General features: G+C 38.5%; 1 protein-coding gene across 8 annotated transcripts in view; it reads right to left on the bottom strand.

Moving 5' to 3' along the window:
• Positions 1–19,511, bottom strand: part of ARID4A (AT-rich interaction domain 4A) — a 64,618-nt gene that overhangs the window by 9,787 nt on the left and 35,320 nt on the right. For 6 of the 8 annotated variants that reach the window (XM_030558469.1, XM_030558463.1, XM_030558466.1 and 3 more), the window contains 11 exons: positions 18,708–18,780; positions 16,040–16,134; positions 15,821–15,918; positions 13,495–13,723; positions 9,249–9,499; positions 6,177–6,374; positions 4,640–4,724; positions 4,243–4,444; positions 3,955–4,017; positions 1,949–3,079; positions 1,640–1,744 (listed from right to left, as the gene is read on the bottom strand). In XM_030558469.1, coding sequence (XP_030414329.1) covers positions 1,640–1,744; positions 1,949–3,079; positions 3,955–4,017; positions 4,243–4,444; positions 4,640–4,724; positions 6,177–6,374; positions 9,249–9,499; positions 13,495–13,723; positions 15,821–15,918; positions 16,040–16,134; positions 18,708–18,780 — 2,530 coding nt within the window. The remainder of the gene's footprint in view (positions 1–1,639; positions 1,745–1,948; positions 3,080–3,954; positions 4,018–4,242; positions 4,445–4,639; positions 4,725–6,176; positions 6,375–9,248; positions 9,500–13,494; positions 13,724–15,820; positions 15,919–16,039; positions 16,135–18,707; positions 18,781–19,511) is intronic. The other 2 variants (XM_030558470.1, XM_030558471.1) reach the window with 2 other exon arrangements.

The raw sequence follows: 19,511 nt of genomic DNA, 5'->3' as shown, positions 1-19,511 counted from the left end.
GTGTTTCCTTAATCAAAAGACCCTGCTCCCTTTGTGGATTCCAAATTGTTTCAGATTACTGACAAACCCATTTAAAATTTTCTAAGTTTGTTAGGTACATTATGACGAGCTGATTCTTCAGGTGTGCCTGTGCTCGCTCTAACTCCAATGGAAGGAGCAGTTAGGGGCTGAGTCAGCCCGTGCCAAAGTATATTTTTTACCTACAAAAATAATACAGACATTTTATTCCAAAATAAGTGTGTTTGCTGTCAAAAAAGCAGGTGTGACTTAAAAACACATTTAGTTATTTCAGAGTAGACAAGGCCCTAGAGTCATTTTTCAGAGTGCAAATGCACTAATTACCTATAGATGTGAACAATGTATGATCATTTCTGTAGAGTATGCATCTCTGATACAGAAGAACCTCAGAGTTACAAACACCAGAGTTACGAACTGATCAGTCAACTACACACGTCATTTGGAACTGGAAGTACACAATCATGCAGCACAGACAAAAAACGCCAATACAGTACAATACTGTGTTAAATGTAAACTACTAAAACAACAAAAAGAATGTTTAAAAAGAAGATATGACAAAGTAAGGAAACTGTTTCTGTGCTTGTTTCATTTAAATAAGACAGTTAAAAGCAGCATTTTTCTACTTCATAGTAAAATTTCAAAGCTTATTAAAATCAATCTTCAGTTGTAAACTTTTGAAAAAAATAATCAGAACATTTTTTCAGTTACGAACATTTCAGAGTTAGGAACATCTCAGGAATGGAGGTTGTTCATAACTGAGGTTCTACTGTACCATATTTACATAGACATGCAGTGTGATCTTGTACTTCAGTGCATAGTTAGATTTATTTTGTGAAAACAAAAACAATTTAAAACGTCTTACAATAGTGCCAAAATAAAGGTTCACATTTCAAATATACAAGTCTTACGAAATTTTAAGTTACAGTTCCGACCAAAATCTTCATTCTGCACATATTAGGCATCATTTAACAGCCTATGAACAATATTTGTCGCAGTTATTGTGGGAACCCAAAATATGTGACATAAATCTTAACAATGCCATTGTCGGCATTGACTCTATTGACCTATTTGATTCAAATCCATTAGCTATCTAAGGTCATCATTACTTATAAGACTAAATCCAGACTTTCTGCAGCTGATTTAAAAAGGTTACATATCTGATCATGTCAACTGCACATAAAAGTCCTGTCTCTAAAAGGTGTTGTACTTTCCTCATTTCACTCTATGTATTTTTTCTTGTAAGTTACAATTAATGTATCTTTCTTGCCTTAGAAGCACTTAGACATGACTTTTCAAGGAGGTGCTTCTATTCAGCAAGCATAGGGACAAAATGATAATTGAGCTGAACACATATAACCAGGATAACTGTAAAATAATTGGTATCTTCTCACATACAGCAGCCTTGTAAAGATAGTTGCTAATGAAAATGATGACGATAACAGTGATGAGATTGTCATGAGACTGCCAGATACTACTAGATACATAGTTAGTGGTCCAGTCAACACTAATTAAAGGCCCTGGCAAGGAAACCCCTACAAACGTACAATGGTGATAAATATCAAAAGGATGGATTACTACACACTTGCTGTGATACAGCACAAACATTCACTTCCAAATGTACCTGTTCCATTCTTTTCATTTTTGGCTACAGCACTTGATCGCTTTGGAGTACGCTTTTGTTTCTTTGCCAGTGTCCCACTATTGCCATCGCTTGGCCTTTTTTGACCTGAAGGAAAAGAAAAAACATGCCTCAAATATTTCTGCCTTCAATATACCCCTTTTAAAACAAATAGATTGAACTGAAAACTAGTATTAGAAGAAGCCAAATGCCACTTTTGAGCCAACAGTCCTTAGCAAAGCAATACAAGATTTACAATGGTTTCAGGAATTGTCAAAATAGAGATTGGCTTTTCACATGGGAAACACATACCCTTCTCTCCATTATCTCTGTCTTGTACTGCTATACTACAATTGCTTGAAGTGGTACTGGCTTCAAATCCATTAGCAGACTCGCTTTCACAGAGACCTTCTTGAGATTCTTCTGCCACGCTGTCCACTTCAATCGTTACATCGCTTTCACTTTTTATACTGCGAGATTCATCCTGACTGAGAGCAAGGGGCGAGGCCACAGAGAAGTTAGGCTGGACTGCAGGGGTTAAGGCAGATGGATTTGAGGTCAAAGTGTTGGGGTCTGGCTTTTCTGTTACTGCATCCTCACTACTGCTCTTTTCCTTTTCATCAAAGTCATCCAAATCCACTTCATGGCAAAGTAGAGTTTCAGGTCCAATCTGAGGCATAGTGTCATCCTCATCTTTTAATGGAACATGCTCATTTTCCTCAGATGTACATTCAAAATTTTCATTCGTCAGCTCTTGAACATGTTGATCTGACTCTGCTACTAAAGACGGCATTTCCTCATTTTCAGTTCTGAGTGACACTGCATCACGAAAGTCTTTACATTCCTCCATTCCAATACATTCATTGGTCCTCTCAGACACAATATTTGGCACTTCCATCTCACACTCTCGTCGTACCTTTTTCTCCGGCGATGTCTGTTCCAACGTTTTCCTTTTCAAAAGCTTCTTATCTTTTGAACAAGGGTCTGTTTCGTTTTCAGTAGTGGTGGACAACTCTTTACTGTCTAAGGAAGAAATTTCTGATCTTTCAGATTCTATGAGGGTTTCATTTGTTCCCTCTTCCTGGCTTTCTGGCAAAACCTTTACATTCTCTAAAGAGGGGTCTCTTGTCCTGCTCCTTCTTCCCTTCCCCTTAGGTGATTTTTCAGTCTCTTTTTTAATTTCTTCCACTTGTTCAGCTTTGTTTCCAAAAATCTGAACTATTTGTTCACTTTCTTCAACTTCCAGTTTCAAAGTTTCTAGAGGCTGCACTTGAGTCCTGTCATTTTCTTTCATCAATACATGTGGGATCTTTGGGTTTTCTTCAGCAGGTTTCTCATCAATTAGTTTTTCATTTTTTTCCATATCTGAAATTTCTGCAGAAAATTCTTCATTCATACTCTTTTCAGAAGTCTCATCAGCTTCGCTGTCAGATGAACCAGAATCTGCCAGAAAATAAGATTAAAAAAAACAACACATCAGGTCACTGTTAAAGCACAATTTTTTTATATTAGCTATGCAGATACTATTCAATAACCTACACAGATATAGCGTCCAAAATCACTTTATGGAAGAAAAAAAAATCCAAAATGTGTTGCATTATTCAACCTATTTTTGCTACAGTTTTTCTGAGTGTTACTTTAGATCTTTATGAAAGTATGGTAGCACTAGTGTAAACTTTTTTTTGTGTTCACTTTTTTTTTTTTGGTGGGGGCGGGGGGTTGTTAGAAATCAAAAAGCCACACATAAATCATAGTTCAGGAGGACAGGATAGTTTTACAAGTCTCCTTATAGCTTGAATCTTCCCAGTAACCTCACCTCAAAAAGGAATGGATGGCTCAGAAGACTGATAATGGGGTTACAGCCATTTCATTGCTAAATCAGTGGTTTCAATCAGAAGCCATATAGATAGCAAGTAATACTATGGTGCCTGATAGTTGTGCAGAGACCTATATGAAATGAGTTAGTGGCTTCAATTTAGTTCCTACTAGACAAGGGTTCTTATCATCAAACAACACTGTCACCATTTGTACTTAACTAACATCCCTGATGGATGCATGAGCTGTGAGATTAGAAGATTGAGTGACCATAGTAATGGCCACAATTTTATTTCTGGATTAGGATTGAAACAGACTGATGTGAGAACATGGGTTAGCTGCCCCTTCCCTAACTGCTTGGGGAGCGAAGAGAATTTTTTTCCCCTCCACTGGTGTCAATTTAGTTCTTTCAACAGCATTAAAATTTGCAGGGAAAAAAGGGGGTTTTAATCACTTTTTCAAAAAAGAATGAAAATCAAAAACACAGGACAGAGATCACTCACCGTTTGATCCTCTATCAGAATCAAACATTCCTGAGCTACGTCTCGTCTGCCTGCGAGGTGTTCCTAAAAATCAAAATCAAAACTAATTAATTTATATAAAATAGAATTTGTTATATAGCTACTAAACTGACTGACTGAATGCACAGGACTTCAAAACTGTTGACTTACAATAAAAATATGTTTATTAAATGTTTCATACTAACGTGTGGGGTTACATTATTAGTATTTACATACATTTCTCCTATGTATGAGCACCCTAAGTGTCACACCTGATACAGTCATGTGAACCTTCTGTTCCATTTGGTAATGACAAGCAATCTGACATATTGCTCCGTGTACTTCTGGCTCCAGATTTACCTTCACTATTAGGTGTTTTGGATAAACTGCAAGACATGTTTGACAGAAGAGTAGATTTCAGAGGGGGGCGGCCACGTTTTGATTTCTGTTTCTCCTCATCCTTCTTTTCATCCTTTTCCTGGTCTTCTTTACTCTGAAGACACAAAATAGGGCATTCTATGAACGTACATCACTGCTTATATAGTCAAAACGTCACCCTTTTTGGGCTACACATTAAGGGGAGGGGCTAGGGAGTGAATAGCTAAATAAACTCTTATTCTTAGGAGCAGAGAGATCCATTAAGCTCTTACAAATTATTACAAGAAGTTTACTGATCTACAAATATTACTTTTGCTTTTTTCTTTTGTTTTCTCTTTGGTCCTCCTTTGTCCAAAGGCCAGATAATCCGATCAGCTTTCACCCATTCATCGTATCTATAAAGGCAAAACACAGCACACTGTTACTACTCCCGTTAAAAATCGTTTTATTGTAATTTGATGGTTCAAAGCTGAATTGCAAAGACCTTAATAACAATTCAAAATAGATCCCCAACCCCCTTTTAGCAACATATCAAGTATCTGATGTTTTAAAACAACATATTTAATGCTATGTTTTATTGCAATTACCTTCCTAAGATCCTGAGGAAATCTGAAGGTGCACACCTTCCTGGTCTCCTGCCAGCAAAGCACTGGAAGTCAGGTGACCTGGGGTCAATTACAGACTCTTCCATCAACTTCATGTGACCTTAGAAAATTCAGTTTTAATCTCTCCACGCCTCAGTTTCCCCATCTATAACACTGTTATAAAATAATCATACTTACCTGTGTTTTTAAAGAGTTTTCAAATTGTCTGGCAAAAGACACTAAGCATTAGGGGAGACTATCAAAGGCATAAATGCAGTTATGTGCTTATCTGCCATTTGTGCCTTTGAAACTCTCCTGCATTATTATTATTACTAATAATATAAACGAGGGGATATGAACAGAAGTTTGGAAAAAAGGTTTATTTCAAAGCTACGCGATGTCAATGTCATTCAAGAAAGTCTGTTTAGATTTCTCAGGAATTCAATGAGGTGGCAAGTCTCAAATTTTAATGTACAAGGAAAATACATTTTAAAATATATTTGAGTTTCGTGGCATTAGCACAGTCGCATTGTTTATAAAAACAAAGAAATGCCATTACACAACAGGTATTCAATATAAGGAATGCACTCTTTTGCAATACAACATAAGCGTTCAGTGGAATTTTCTCTGCACCTCCTTACAGTTCAGCTTTCCCCACTCACTCCCACCATGAATTTCTTAAAACACAGATCTTCTTTAATTATAGCCGGTGTTCAACTTTCAGCATATTTTTTGTTGCTGAAATTTCAGAGTTTAATAAACCAATAACTGTATACGCTACCCTACTACTAAACGCAATATCGTTTCTAATACTCAGGGTGACATCTGAAAGCACACCACCACTTTCTTTAAAAGGCAAGAGTAATTTAAACGTCACTTTCAAAGCTCATTATATTCGCCAAAGATCTGATCCTGGTGACAATTATTACCAGGCATTGGATTTATTCCCACAAGAACTCCAATTTAATATAACAGTACTACTCAGTTTTATGTAGAGATGGACCAAATTCCTGCAAACACTTACACACATGCATAATTCCATTGGCTTCAGTAGGATTACTCATATGTGAGTGAGGGCAGGCACATGAAAAAGTTTTAGCAGGATCTGACCCTATTGTGCAATACTAATTCACTGCACGGCCAAGAGACCCATTACTCTTCCCCCTTCAATGACATTTTCTCTTAAAAAGCAAAAAAGTCTCTGAATACAACAATTATTTTAGTAAACTAAAATAAAGTTAACCAGTAATTTCTCCTTCTTACCTTACATTCCAGCCATAGTAATGTACTAAATATAAAACCTCTCCATCATCAATTTCTGTGCTCTTAATACTGGCTTCATAAATTTTCTGAGTTTTTCCACGTCCATATTTTACTTTCACTTTGGTTCCCGTTAGACAGGGCTCTGAGTCCTCCTCATCTTCCTCCCCTTCTGATTCTCCTTTGTTTTCAACTTCCTCCCTGTAGGCAAGGTATATTTATAATGCCCACTGATTATTTAATTACAATCAGACCTAACATTTCCAAAGCATAGTTTCTAATCAGAGGAAGGAGAAGATAAAAAGTTTCCAGTAGGGAGTTCCTTGCTTCATGAAGTGCAATGGATAAAAAAAGGGGGCTGGTCATAGCTTATTCAAGTCAGACACCTCCACTCTGTTTTGCATAATTCAGAAGTGTTAAAAATGATGCATTGGATTTATTCACAAATCACATTTTAACTTGATTTATTATGTGCATAACTATCTCAAAACTTCAACGTTTATCCTCTGAAAAATATGGAGATCACAGAAAGAAGGTGGAGAAAATACATTACATTAACTCACTGTTTTGAAGCTCCGTGAAACGGAAGGTGCTGAGCAAGGCAACAGTAACTTTAATTCTTAGTATTTGCTTCTGATGTGTTATTTTAAATTTTTCCACCTTCCACAATTTTCTTTCAAGTTATAGGAGACGTTTGCACTGCCAATGTAATGGCCCTTTTGTGGCTATCTAATCAGTTCCACTGAAGCAAACAGTGGTGAACACAAGGTTACAATAAATGCCTTTAACAGTGATATAATTAAAAAAAAGAGGCTAAGAATTTTTATCTACCATTTAACTTGAGGAAAGATCCATAAGGACTAGGTGCCTGAAAAATGTCTTTTCAATAACCAGTGTCTCATCTGATCTACATACTTACATGGCCTTTTAAACAAATTATTTGGAATAGAAGCAAAACCTAGAACTATAAGGAACCACAAGCAGACAAAATAGATAGAAAAAGCACAACTTGCTTTTTACAAAAGATAAATGTTAGTTCATCTCTGACTATAACCTATCTTGCATCAATAACAGTTTACACTAAAAGGAAAGACGATGGCCAAGGCATCAAGTACTTACAAGAAAGATGACCAAGAGACTGTAGATATATGTAATACACCTAAGCAACCTACTGTACACCCACGCTGTATCTATGTTTGAATGGAATTTTTGCTTGCTGCGTTATTCTACAAGATCTTTCTTTTGACTGAAGGCGCAGACTTCTTTGAAGTCACTGTTTTTTCCACAAGTGCATCAAAACGAGAACATCAGAATAGCCACATTGGGTCAGACCAAGGGTCCATTTAGCCCAGTATCCTGTCTTCCAACAGTGGCCAATGCCAGGTGCTTCAGAGGGAATGAAGAGAACAGTGACCATCCCCTGTCACTCATTCCCAGCTTCTGGCAAACAGACTATTGACACCATCCCTGCCAATCCTGGTTAATAGCCATTGACCTATCCTCCAAGAACTTATCTAGTTCTTTTTTGAACCCTGTTATATAGTCTAAGCCTTAACAACATCCTCTGGCAAAGAGTTCTACAGGCTGATAGTGCATTGTGTGAAGAAATACTTCCTTCCTTATTTTCTCCACCCACAGTCATCTCTTTTCCAAGCTGAAAAGTCCCAGTCTTATTAATCTCTCCCCATATGGAAACGATATGGAGATGATATGGAGATGATGCAGCTAACACATTCTCTAGTTGCATCAAACAAAAAGTCATCAGGTTTGATTCATCACTCTCAGCTTGTGCCCCAAGTGCGCTCCTCCCCTTCCCCAGGCACATGAGCTAGAAAAGAGGAAGAATGATGTCACAAGGAGCAGAACCAATCCCTGAATGGAGCAAGGGGGTAGTCAGAACTAGCAGGGTAGGAAGAGAGAGGCCTAGCCTGTTTTCACAACCCCTGGACAGCAGTGATTTAAACCAATTCTGCCTCTCAGTTTGCACTATGGCTGCTATTTTCTACCACTCAGCTCGTTACTCCAACATCTCCTCATTCTTCCACACTGTTCTGTTGCCCGCCATTCTCTCCTTGCCCTCCATGTTGCCCTCTCTCCTTCCCTGTCTCTTCAATCCATCTCTCCTTTTCATTTTTAGTCCCCCTTCCTCTTCTTTTTCTTCTTTGCTCTTATTAATTCATCCCTTCCTGCCCTCTAAATACATTTAAATAAAAATGGAAAAAGTGCAAGTCAGACATTTGGCAACCATCATTAGCCACTTCGCTTGTACGTTACATCCACTTTCTACCCCAAATCATACAACATAAATAGACAAGACAGAGTGTGGGAAACCATCTAGCACTACATGGTTGCATAACACCTAGCCAATCCTAGCTGGTGCTTGCGTTTACTACTGTGCACAAATACCAATATAATCCAAGCCCGCAGTAGGGTGACCAGACGTCCCGACAAAATCGGGACCGTCCCAACATTTAGGTGTTTGTCCCACAACTTGTCCCAATATTTTGCTCCGCCAGCAGCACTCAGGTTCCCCCCGCCCCCACGTGTCCTAATGTTTTCTTCCTTTCATCTGGTCCCCCTAGCCTGCAGTGACAGAAGTCCATCCAGAGAAGCAGCACAGCAGTGAATATTGTGTGCAACTGAGGGGGGTCGTGACACTCTTGGCTAAAGCAGCCCAGAAGTGGGGCTGGGATGAGAACAGAGCTAGAACATCTAGGGATGCACTGATTCAATACACCTCCTGGGAAGCATTCTCAAGATAAACTCCTGTATGGCCCCCAAAATTGGAATGCTGCCCTTTCTGACCAAACCCTTGGAGAAAGATAACAGCGGAAATGCTACCTGCCATCTCCAGGGAAGAATCCTCCCTCAGGTACAGCAGGCCTCTGCTGTCTTGGAGATGCACGAGGGGCAAATTGTGATGGGTGTGCGTCATGGGTGAGAAAATCATGGACTTGATTCATGTCTGATCTCCAAAAATGGAATCCTAAACCTCCCTTGTACTCAGCAATACAGAGTGCCGCTGTACCACCACAAAGGCATTCTTTTAAAGAGCAGATGTAAGTTAATATGTACCTCTCTTGCCTTTTCTCTTCCTCTTCATCAGATTCTTTATCAGATTCCTCTTGTTTTTTCATTTTCTTCTCTTTTTGCTTTGGTGTGTTCTTTCTTCCGAGTGGTGTCTCATTTTCTTTCTTCTCTGCATTCTCAAGTGTTTCCTCTACATCTTTATTTTCTTTGTTGCTGTCTTTTAATTTGTCCTGCATTTTATCCTCTTCAGTTTCTTTTTTAGTAGTTATTGCATCGCGAGCAAGTCTCCTCCGTCCCTAAGACAGAAATGCAATCTGTTAAGCAAGCATTGTCATGTTCAGGGCAGGGGAGGTTATGCAGTGCACAGGATGCACTGAAGTATATTTATTTTTCCTGTACAGAAGACAGATTGGAGGCCAATGTGAAGTTTTGCATTTGAGAGTTATCATATATTTATAAATTTAAAACACTGTGTGCACTCTGTTTACAATTATGGCATTCCAATATCAGAGTGCTAGCTTTTCATTAGTTTACAGGTACATTTTAAAGGAATTTGTTTTGATCTACAAGGCCTGAACACATGAAATATCACCCTCCCTAGCTGATTATGGCAGTTGTGGCAAGTGGAACTACTTGAGTTGATAGTCCCATGGTTTAAAAGAAACAGAGATGCTCACAAGGCATTTTCCACGAGGGATCCTCAATTCTGGAAAGTGCTCTCCTTGGTCTGACAGGACGCAGATTTGTATGCGGTGTTGTTATAGCCATGTCGGTCCCAGGATATTAGAGGGACAAAGTGGGTGATGTAATATCTGTTACTGGACCAACTTTATCGGTGAGAGACAGAAGCTTTCGAGCTTACACAGAACTCTACTTCAGTTCTGAGCCTGATGAAAAGCCGTGTGTAAATTTGTCCAATCTTAGATATTACCTCACTGACCTTGTCTTTCTAGGTTTGTTTGCCTTCAGAGCATGCTGCAAGACGGCTGAGTTTCCAAAGGGGTAACGAACAGCAGTGGGGACAGCTGGTGAGTTTGGGGAAGGGGGTCTTAACTGTTATGGGCTTATTGTTTTATTATTAAACAGCCTAGGTGCTTTTTTTGGTAGCATCACATTTTTGTACTCAGAACATATATCTTCTATTAGAATGTATTTATTATTCAAAACAACAATCAAAACCCATTAGGTGCCCTAATATTTAAATTTATAGCAACATAATGGCAACCACCTGTAAGTATTACATAGTCACATAAAGATAACATTATCTACATATTATTTAATGCTGCTGGTTGGCCGAGTTAACAGGTTAACTTTGCCATCCAAGAAGTCAAAACAGCATAAAAAAACCCCTTCCACTCCCTCTTCTCTCCTGACCCACAACCTTCCTCCAACACCCTGTCCAATAAAAATGGCTTTTGCAGCAATGCTGGAAGGTGATCAAGTTAGAGATAATCATAGGTGATTGGTCTGTATTATCTTTTCATATTTTCAGTGCTTGTCTAAAGCTAAACATTGTATATTTATATATTATTGTAGAAATCACGTCTTTTAAACTATTGATTCAATACATTTACCACATTTTAAATAGCATTTCCAGTAAGCATATGCTCACAATATTTTTATTTTCATGTAATAAGATCCTTTCTATCAATCATTTAAAATCTTGACAGGATCTAGTTACCAAAAAGCTTCAATAGGAAACAAACTTCTGATGTTATATGGAAGCTAGCTTACATCACAAGCAGATGAGATACTAAATGTGCATTATTAAATATTTTAACTGGAAACATTCTTTGTTCTTTGGTAACTGTCAGAAGTAACATTTCTTTCCCTTTCAGTGTGCTAGTTTTAATAAATGAACACACAGTAACTTCCTTAATAGAACTAGCCAGAGTTCTAGCCAGTAAATCTAGATAACTCAAACAGTTAATTTCTTGTTCTAATGAAGGAAAAAAATTATTTAAAATATTTTCTTATATTCTACTTTTGATTGAACACTAAATTAGACGGGGTCACTGATGTATCTATGTACCTGCTGACATGGCCCTCATCATCACAGCATTCAAGCAATACTCAAAATAAAAAAATAAAAATAGACATCGAACAAAAAACTCACTATCCCTCCATTCCCTTCTCTGCATATGTGAATGAGTTGAAAGGCTGAAGATTTTTATTTATTTTTTAAAGAGAGATATCATGAGAACACTAGGTCAAATAAATGGGGTTTACATTTGGTACTTAAAGCTGTGAGGTGTCTGCTCATTCTTATCTCTTGCAGGAGGAAGTTACATAACCTAGGTCCAGCTCCTGTGAAAATTCTCCCATGTTCACAAGGCTGCTCCACTTGGTAATAGTTTCATGATATAAAGCAGGGGCAATGGTGTGCCGAGTCTTCATTTATTCACTCTAATTTAAGGTTTTGCACGCCAGTAATACATTAACATTTTTAGAAGGCCTCTTTCTATAAGTCTATAATAAATAAACTAAACTATTGTTGTATGTAAAGTAAATAAGGTTTAAAAAATCTTAAGAAGCTTCATTTAAAATTAAATTAAAATGCACAGCCCCCTGGACCGCTAGCCAGGACCTGGCCAGTTTGAGTGCCATTGAAAATCAGCTTCTGTGCTGCCTTCGGCACATGTGCCATAGGTTGCCTACCCCGATGTAAAAGCTTCAAGTTACAGAGAATCCACTGTTTACGCTAGTTAAAACTTGCAAGTGACCCGTGCCGTACGCTGCTGAGGAAGGTGAAACCTTCCCAGGGTCTCAGCCAATCTGACCCAGGGGAAAATTCTTTCCCGACCTCAAATATAGCGATCAGTTAGACCTGGAGCATGAGGGCGAGACCCATCAGACAGACAACTGGGAAAGAATTGTCTGTAGTAACTCAGAGCCCTCCCCAGCTACTGTCTCACTCACAGCCGTTGGAGGAGAAATTTGCTGCTAGCAATTGCAGATCAGATACATGCTATTGTAGGCAGTCTCATCATACCATCCCCTCCATAAGCTTATCAAGCTCAGTCTTGAAGCCAGTTAGTTTTTTTGCCCCAACTATTCTGGAAAGCCTGCTCTAGAACTTTAGTCCTCTAATGGTTAGAAAACTTCGTCTAATCCCAAGCCTAAATTTGTTGATGGCCAGTTTATATCCATTTGTTCTTGTGTCCACATTGGCGCTTAACTGAAATAACTTCTCTCCCTCCCTGGTATTTATCCCTCTGATGTCTTTTTTAAAGAGAGCAATCATGTTTCCCCTCAGCCTTCTTTTGGTTAGGCTAAAGAAGCCAAACTCTTTGAGGCTCCTCTCATAAGGTAAGTTTTCCATTCCTTCAAATATCCTAGTAGCCTCTCTCTGCACCTGTTCCAGTTTGAATTAAATCTTTCTTAAACATGGGAAACCAAAACTGCACACAGTATTCCAGATGAGGTTTCACCTGTGCCTCGTAGAATGGTACTAACACTTCCCTGTCTCTACTGGAAATACCTCGCCTGATGCATCCTAAGAATGCATTAGCCTTTTCATGGTCATATCACATTGGTTGCTCATCGTCATCCTGTGATCAGCCAATGCACCCAGGTCTTTCTCCTCCTCTATCACTTCCAACTGATACATACTCAGTTTGTAGCTTGTTGTTAGTCCCTAAGTTTATGATCCTGCACTATTAAATTTCATCCTTTCTCTATTACTCCAGTTTTCAAGGTCATCTAGATCATCTTGTACGATATTCTGGTCCTTCTCCATATTGGCAATACCTCCCAGCTTTGTATCATTTGCAAATTTTATTAGAACATTCCTACTTTTTGTGCCATGGTCAGTAATAAAAATGTTAAATAAGGTTGGTCCCAAAACTAATCCCTGAGGAACTCCACTAGTAAACACATTCCAGCCTGACAGTTCACCTTTCAGGATGATCCATTGTAGTCTTCCCTTTAACCAGTTCTTTATCCCCATCTTCTCAAATGCATTACTGAAACCTAGGTAGATTAGATCAACTGCATTTCCTTTGTCTAAAGATGATCTCGGGTAGCTTGGTCAATCTCCTGGAGGGTTCTGACCATCAAGAGAGAACTTGAAATGGACTATATTCAATGGGAAGCCAGTGTAAACAGTGGAACATTGTCTTGATATGTGAATGGAAGCCTGTGTTGTCCAGCATGTGGCTCCTGTGTTTGTACAAGTATGGCAATACCTATGTGCAGCCAATCCTCTAGGGAAATCTCGTATCACTGAACTATTAAGAACACCCAGTTCTATTTAGCACATAAATAAAAAAAACCCTCAATTCAGACTTACTCTCGGGGATCTTAATTCTATTTCTTCTTTTTCACTTTCGCTGCTGGAATCATTTTCTTCTGCTTCATTTTTTACTTCTGCTGGAAGCATTTCTTGTTCCTCTTTTACAGTTTCCTCCATTGGTTCTTCTTGTTTCTGAATGTCTTCTACCACTTTTGGTTCATTATGATGGATGGTCCTGAACTGAATGTTTGCAGAGCGGCAGTACTCTTCAAAACCATAAAGATATCTATATATGCAAACAAAGTTTCATTAAATTTTTACCATAGCATATCTGATTTTCATTTCACGGAACTGCAAAAAATTTCTTTATTTTCTTGCTCACAGAAGTGCAGGAGAAGAGCACTAACTCCTGAAGAAAAAAAACACAACAACCCCCTCAAGCCCCAAACCAAACAATAAAAACCTCAATCCAAGAGATTTTGAGGTAGCATGATTAAGCAGTCATATGAGAGTGACTAAGTTTAACATTACACGTGCACAGTTTTAATTCTGTCCCATTTGCTTAAGCATTCACAACAGTCAAGAGCACATCATGCTACACTGTTTGTCAAACACACAATTGCTTCTACAATTTTAGAATCACCTTGCAATATTTTTTCCCATTCTTATATTGTTAGAGCGTTTTTAATGTCATAATGGTCTATCACAACTTTCCTAATTTTTGCATGCTAAATACTTTTCTGTAAAATATGCATCTTAAATTAGTGCCCTGCTCAACTCCCATTGAAGACAATCTGAATATTTTCATTTCCTTTAACAAGTAAGATGAGACCCTTTGTCACCTGCTATTCAACAAGCACGGCTTTCACTAGGTTCAAGTCAGAGAACAAGGTAGTTAACCACTAAGCTAGTTTAGCTGCAAAATTTAGGTAGGCAATATATGCCTGCAAATTTTCACTTCTCTTCTTAATCAGCAATAGTTTGCTATGTGCTTTTCAAATGATTACTTTAATGTGCTGTCTGGCATATACAATTGTAAAAAGACAGAATACACATTAATCTAAGGCTTAGAAAAAACATATGATATATTGTATTTGAGAAATAAAATGCAACCATGTCATTAAAAAGTTTTGCACTGCAAATGCACAACGGTGAGAGTTAATGTTGCATGTGTAACCTTAACTTAAGCCATTCCTGATACTGGTGCCAATCACACAACCTCATTGCTCAGTTGTTCTGATTGTTTTCTTAAACAAAAAAAATTAAGTTCTTCAGAATTGGGCAAAACATTCCCCCCGCTTCCCACATGTAGAGCTCAAATTCTCCTTTTACTCAAAACACTGAACTATATTTACTCAACCTTTCAGGAGAAAAAAAGAAGAAAAAAAAAGTCCATTCTACTTAGAAAGTGAGCCTGAAACGTTTCAGCCCAGAAGATGTAAGTATCAAAAATGAAAATACAACAGAACAACAGGGGTTAGAATGAAAAGGCTTATGCAGCCTTAACTCAAGTGGTCACCACCACTCCTCCCACTCCTATAGCTAACAATGTAAGTGTGTCTGAAAGCCATCATCTACAGATCTATAAAGATATAAACAAATTTCAGCACTGATGTTTGAAAGATTATTTCTACAACATACTTATTTCTAGCTACGTTGTACGAAACTTTAATATAAATGCATATAAATGCAAAGCACAGCCCATTGCATGCAGCTATCACAAATCTCAATGGAAGTAGAATGTGTGTGCATCTGAGGACAGAGTCTGTCCATGTTGTTAACCATAAGTTGCAAACTGACTGTATAGCAGTTTTCATTGCTATATTCCAAAACAGTAACACCACATGCCAACAATGGAGATTTCCTGCTCTGAAACAAGCAATGTTCTAAGAAACTGCAACTGCAAGATCCTACATGGTGCCCAGCACCTACTCCCCTTTGTAGTTCACGGAAGTGGAAGACAGGGCTGGTTTTAAGCCAATTCACCCAATTCCCTGGAATTGGGCCTTGTGCCGAAGAGGGTTCTGCGCCTAAGGGGGCCCTGCTCCAGGGGTCTTTGGCGGAGGGGTTCCTTTGGTGCCGCAGAAAACCTGGAGCAGACCCCTCACTGACGAGTATTCCAATAGGGCCTCGCGGGTCATAAAGCCGGCCCTGATGGAGGATGCTAAGCACCACTCTCACTGCAGAACTCTGGCCCTTGTTTGCAAAAACTTCTAATGTTGCTACATTAATTTTGCCAGATTTTAAGAATAGAATGTGGAACACTAACTTGTCTACTAATATCAACTGCTGAGCCATCAAAATAAAAAGTGTTCATGCCACTTTTCAGATTTTCCATATTTATAAAACTATTCATTCAATCATCTAATAATATATAACTTACTTTCTATAAGCAGTTTTTACATTGTATGAAGCAGCTGAGTTCAAAATAGGAATGCCAAGGTCCATATAAATTTGCTTCCATACAGCACCGCTGTCAATCTGGAAAAATAAGTTTTATTTGTTAACCAGGAAAATTAAGAACAAAATTTACTGTGACACTGTAAACATAATTTCCAAGAGAACAAATAGATTTTTTGCTTACGAAAAATTTGACACTTACATTGTCACACCCACCCTGTTGATACACCAGCCTAAAAAGTTTGAAGAGGTTAAGATCCTTGTAGCCCAGAACTGGAGGTTTATTGATAGGTGTACCTAATTAACATAAGAATACAAATAAATAAAGTTACCATGCAGATAAGCAAACTTCTCTTTCATCCCATAGTACAGACTTGATTGCTGGTACATTTTTTAATTTAGTGTCTGAAATAATATTTTTACCCATAAAAGAACATCCCAAGTCAGTTGCTCCCAACTAATGGTCATGCTCAGCTTTTACGTCAGCATCTGGTTGGTTCTAGGTGGGTTATTATAATGTTTGGCATCATAGGCCTGCAAACTACACAGGTTCTCTGACCCTCCTCAAATCTCTCGGGAAAACTCCATCTGATTGGCTGCCCTTACCCGAACAGCAGGGAAAACACGGAAGGGCAGCCAAAACATGGAAGGACAGCCTATCAGAATTGCTAAGGAAAAGCCTGGAAAATGGTAGGGTGTGGGAGTCGATAAAGAAAAGAATATCAAATGTTTGGGTGAAGGGGACACAGAGTAGAAAATTAAATTAAAGGGTCAGAATGTGAAATGGTGGAAAAGGTGGCAAGAGAGAAAAATATGTGTGTGGAGACAGAGTATGAAACTAAACTAACAGAGTTGGGAATTAGGTAGGAAAGGAGAATCTATTAATTGTGAAAGAGGAGGCCCAAAATAAACAGGGCTAAGGGCTGAAAATTGATGAAGTTGCTAGTCCTCCTTGCCAAGGTAGAAAAGAAGGCCCCCTTTTTTCCATTAAATACTATCTTTAAGCAATATCAGTTTGTCTCGGGACTGGGTTTTTACTTTTAATGCTTTGTTACCATCCCTGTTTTCCCCACATCCCACAGATGCCTACACAGTCTCTCCCTACTTCCTTGACTAACAGCACTTGAGGCAGGGTGACACTCCTCAATGAAGGAAGAGGAAAAAGGACAGTAACAGAAGTAGAAGAATCACTTTATAAAGAAGCTAGTATTGCTCACACATAACACGCTTTTCTCTGAAGCCCCTCTTTCCGCCCCCCCCCGCCCCACTCCCCCAAGAGTGCTAATTCCACATGGCATGGCCTTCAAAGTGATGCTGGATGAATGCCAGAAAAGCCTGCCATAACAAATACACGACCCACTGATATATTTGTGATAGGCAAGTGGCAAGACTGAACAGGCTACGTACTACTCCATTAAGCCTCTGTGGATTGGAAAATACCTTATTAAAGAGAAGACCAGCCTACTTAAAATGGTGACCTGCTATATTTTTTTTAATTATACTTAAAGATTGTGAAACCATTTTGACTGAACTAATACAGTCTGTCTTCCTTTTGTGTGTTTTTCTTATCAACATTTATTGCTATAGATTACTTTAACATTTTATGAACTTTTATGCACTCTTCCCTTGTTCACCAAAGGGCAGAGAAGGTATTCAGTACGTAACTGATCCTAAACTTACTCCTTTCAACCCCAGTCCTTTCAGATCCAGATATAACCGCACATGTTTTGCTATACTATGCTGTAATGTCACCACTGCTATGGAATCATTTTGGAGCCTGGCAATTTGAGGATCTACGAATTGGTCAAACAGTTTTTAGTACATACGGTGCTCACAAAAAAATTTAAAAGATATTTTCTACCCTGTGGAAAAGACCTGCTAATTTTTGACAAAAGTATTTAAAGAGAGAGTCTAGTCTTATTTGTATGATTTTTTCAATTTTGCTATTGATCAAAACAAGTTTGCAAACACAGGAGTGAAACTTTTTATATTAAAAAAGACAGCCATATCGGAGCATAAAATACTTGGGCACAATATGTTACTTGTTGAAAGGATAACCTATTTTCTAGCTTCAATGCCTTTAGAAAAGCTCAGGGTGTTAGAACTGGTTGTCACCCCAAAATTGGAAAACTAGTATTGCATAAGCCACTGAAATTTGTGGTTCTAAGGAAGGTGAAACTGGGAGGAGGGCAGAGCACCGTACTATGTACAAAGGTAACTGGAGCACTTCCAATATATTCTTTGCCATTATAGCATCTAACCGTCATGTATATAACAGACTGGTCTAATTCTGTCGAGAAAAGCAGCATATCAATTCCTTCCTTATTCTAACTATTGAACCAAGCTGGATTGCTTAGGCTGTTTTCCAGGTGAATGTCACTGTTGCTCCACTACTAGTAGAATGTCTGTGCGTGATTAGGATAGCCTTGCAACAAGACTTAAAAATGGCACATTTCCAGATTTATGGTGGCAGAAAGTGCCACAACCCAGGGACAAGTCTCCAGGTGTTTTTATCCTCCAAATCAGAGTTGCCAGCCATAGCTGCCAAAGAGGGACACCAACTCAGAGGCTATTTCAAAGATACTTTGATTCTAGCCATCAAGAACTGTCTAAAAAAACCCAACACACGACCAAACATCAGTTAGGCAGGGTTTGCTTTTACTCTGTGTGTTATGCTGATAAGCGTCTGACATAAGAAGACTTGCCCCATTTGAAAATGGTTACAAATGTTTTCATCTGTATGTTTAGTTATTGTAATATACATGTTTCCCTGATGCAAGGGTGATAACATAATACAACATATTAAATTTAAAAAGAATATTTTTAAATGGGTTGGTACACAAGAGATAACAAGTTAAGCAACGTATTACCTCTGTCTTCCATAAACTTGTAGAGCTGTTGGAGGAAGTTGTCCCTCTCTTCAGGATCAAGCTCTTCCTCAGGCTGTCAAAACAAAGGGAGACATATTGAAAATATTAGATGCATATGGACAGTCAGATCCCAAACAATTCATTTGCACAAAAGAGCCAAGCCAAGCTCGCCCATATAAGGATACGATATCCAGAAAATAAACCAATCAGAAAGGGCTAGCCACACAAATGGACACAAGTTTAAATAAGATGAGGACTAACTTGGTTCCCCTCCAAAGGTTCAAAACCCCATACATACACTGGAGTCTCAACTGGGGAAAAAGAAAATACAGAGCAGTGGGATCCTCAATCCATTAGGGGTATGACGTGGCCTGCACTAATACATTACTGATGTCATACAGTAAAATCTAATACTGAATGTGTTATTTACAAGACTATAGCCGTTAACATGAATTCTAGGTTTCCCCAGTAGAAACACTATAGTCAAGGTTGCAAAATGATTTCCACTGCAACAGCCCCTACATCTTCAGATGCTCATACATTTCTTAGGAAGAAGAGGAAGGAAATCCCTTGGGAAATGAAACTTTCCATGCTTGGTTTCAGCTCAAAGAGGTCATCTCTGGAAACATCTCAGGAGTCACTTATATAATTCAGAACAGCAGAATGTATGTTATCTATCCTGTTTTCTTTTTACCTCTCCTATTCTTACATGCCACCGTGGATAAACATAGCTTAGCTTTGACTTGGATAGTCCACAATGTGGAGTAAAGCCTTTGCTATGTTCAAAGGGAAAATAAATAGAAT

This window comes from Gopherus evgoodei, chromosome 4 (assembly GCF_007399415.2).
Source record: "Gopherus evgoodei ecotype Sinaloan lineage chromosome 4, rGopEvg1_v1.p, whole genome shotgun sequence".
Taxonomy (NCBI): Eukaryota; Metazoa; Chordata; order Testudines; family Testudinidae; genus Gopherus; species Gopherus evgoodei.
This window is presented reverse-complemented; position numbering and strand designations above follow the sequence as displayed.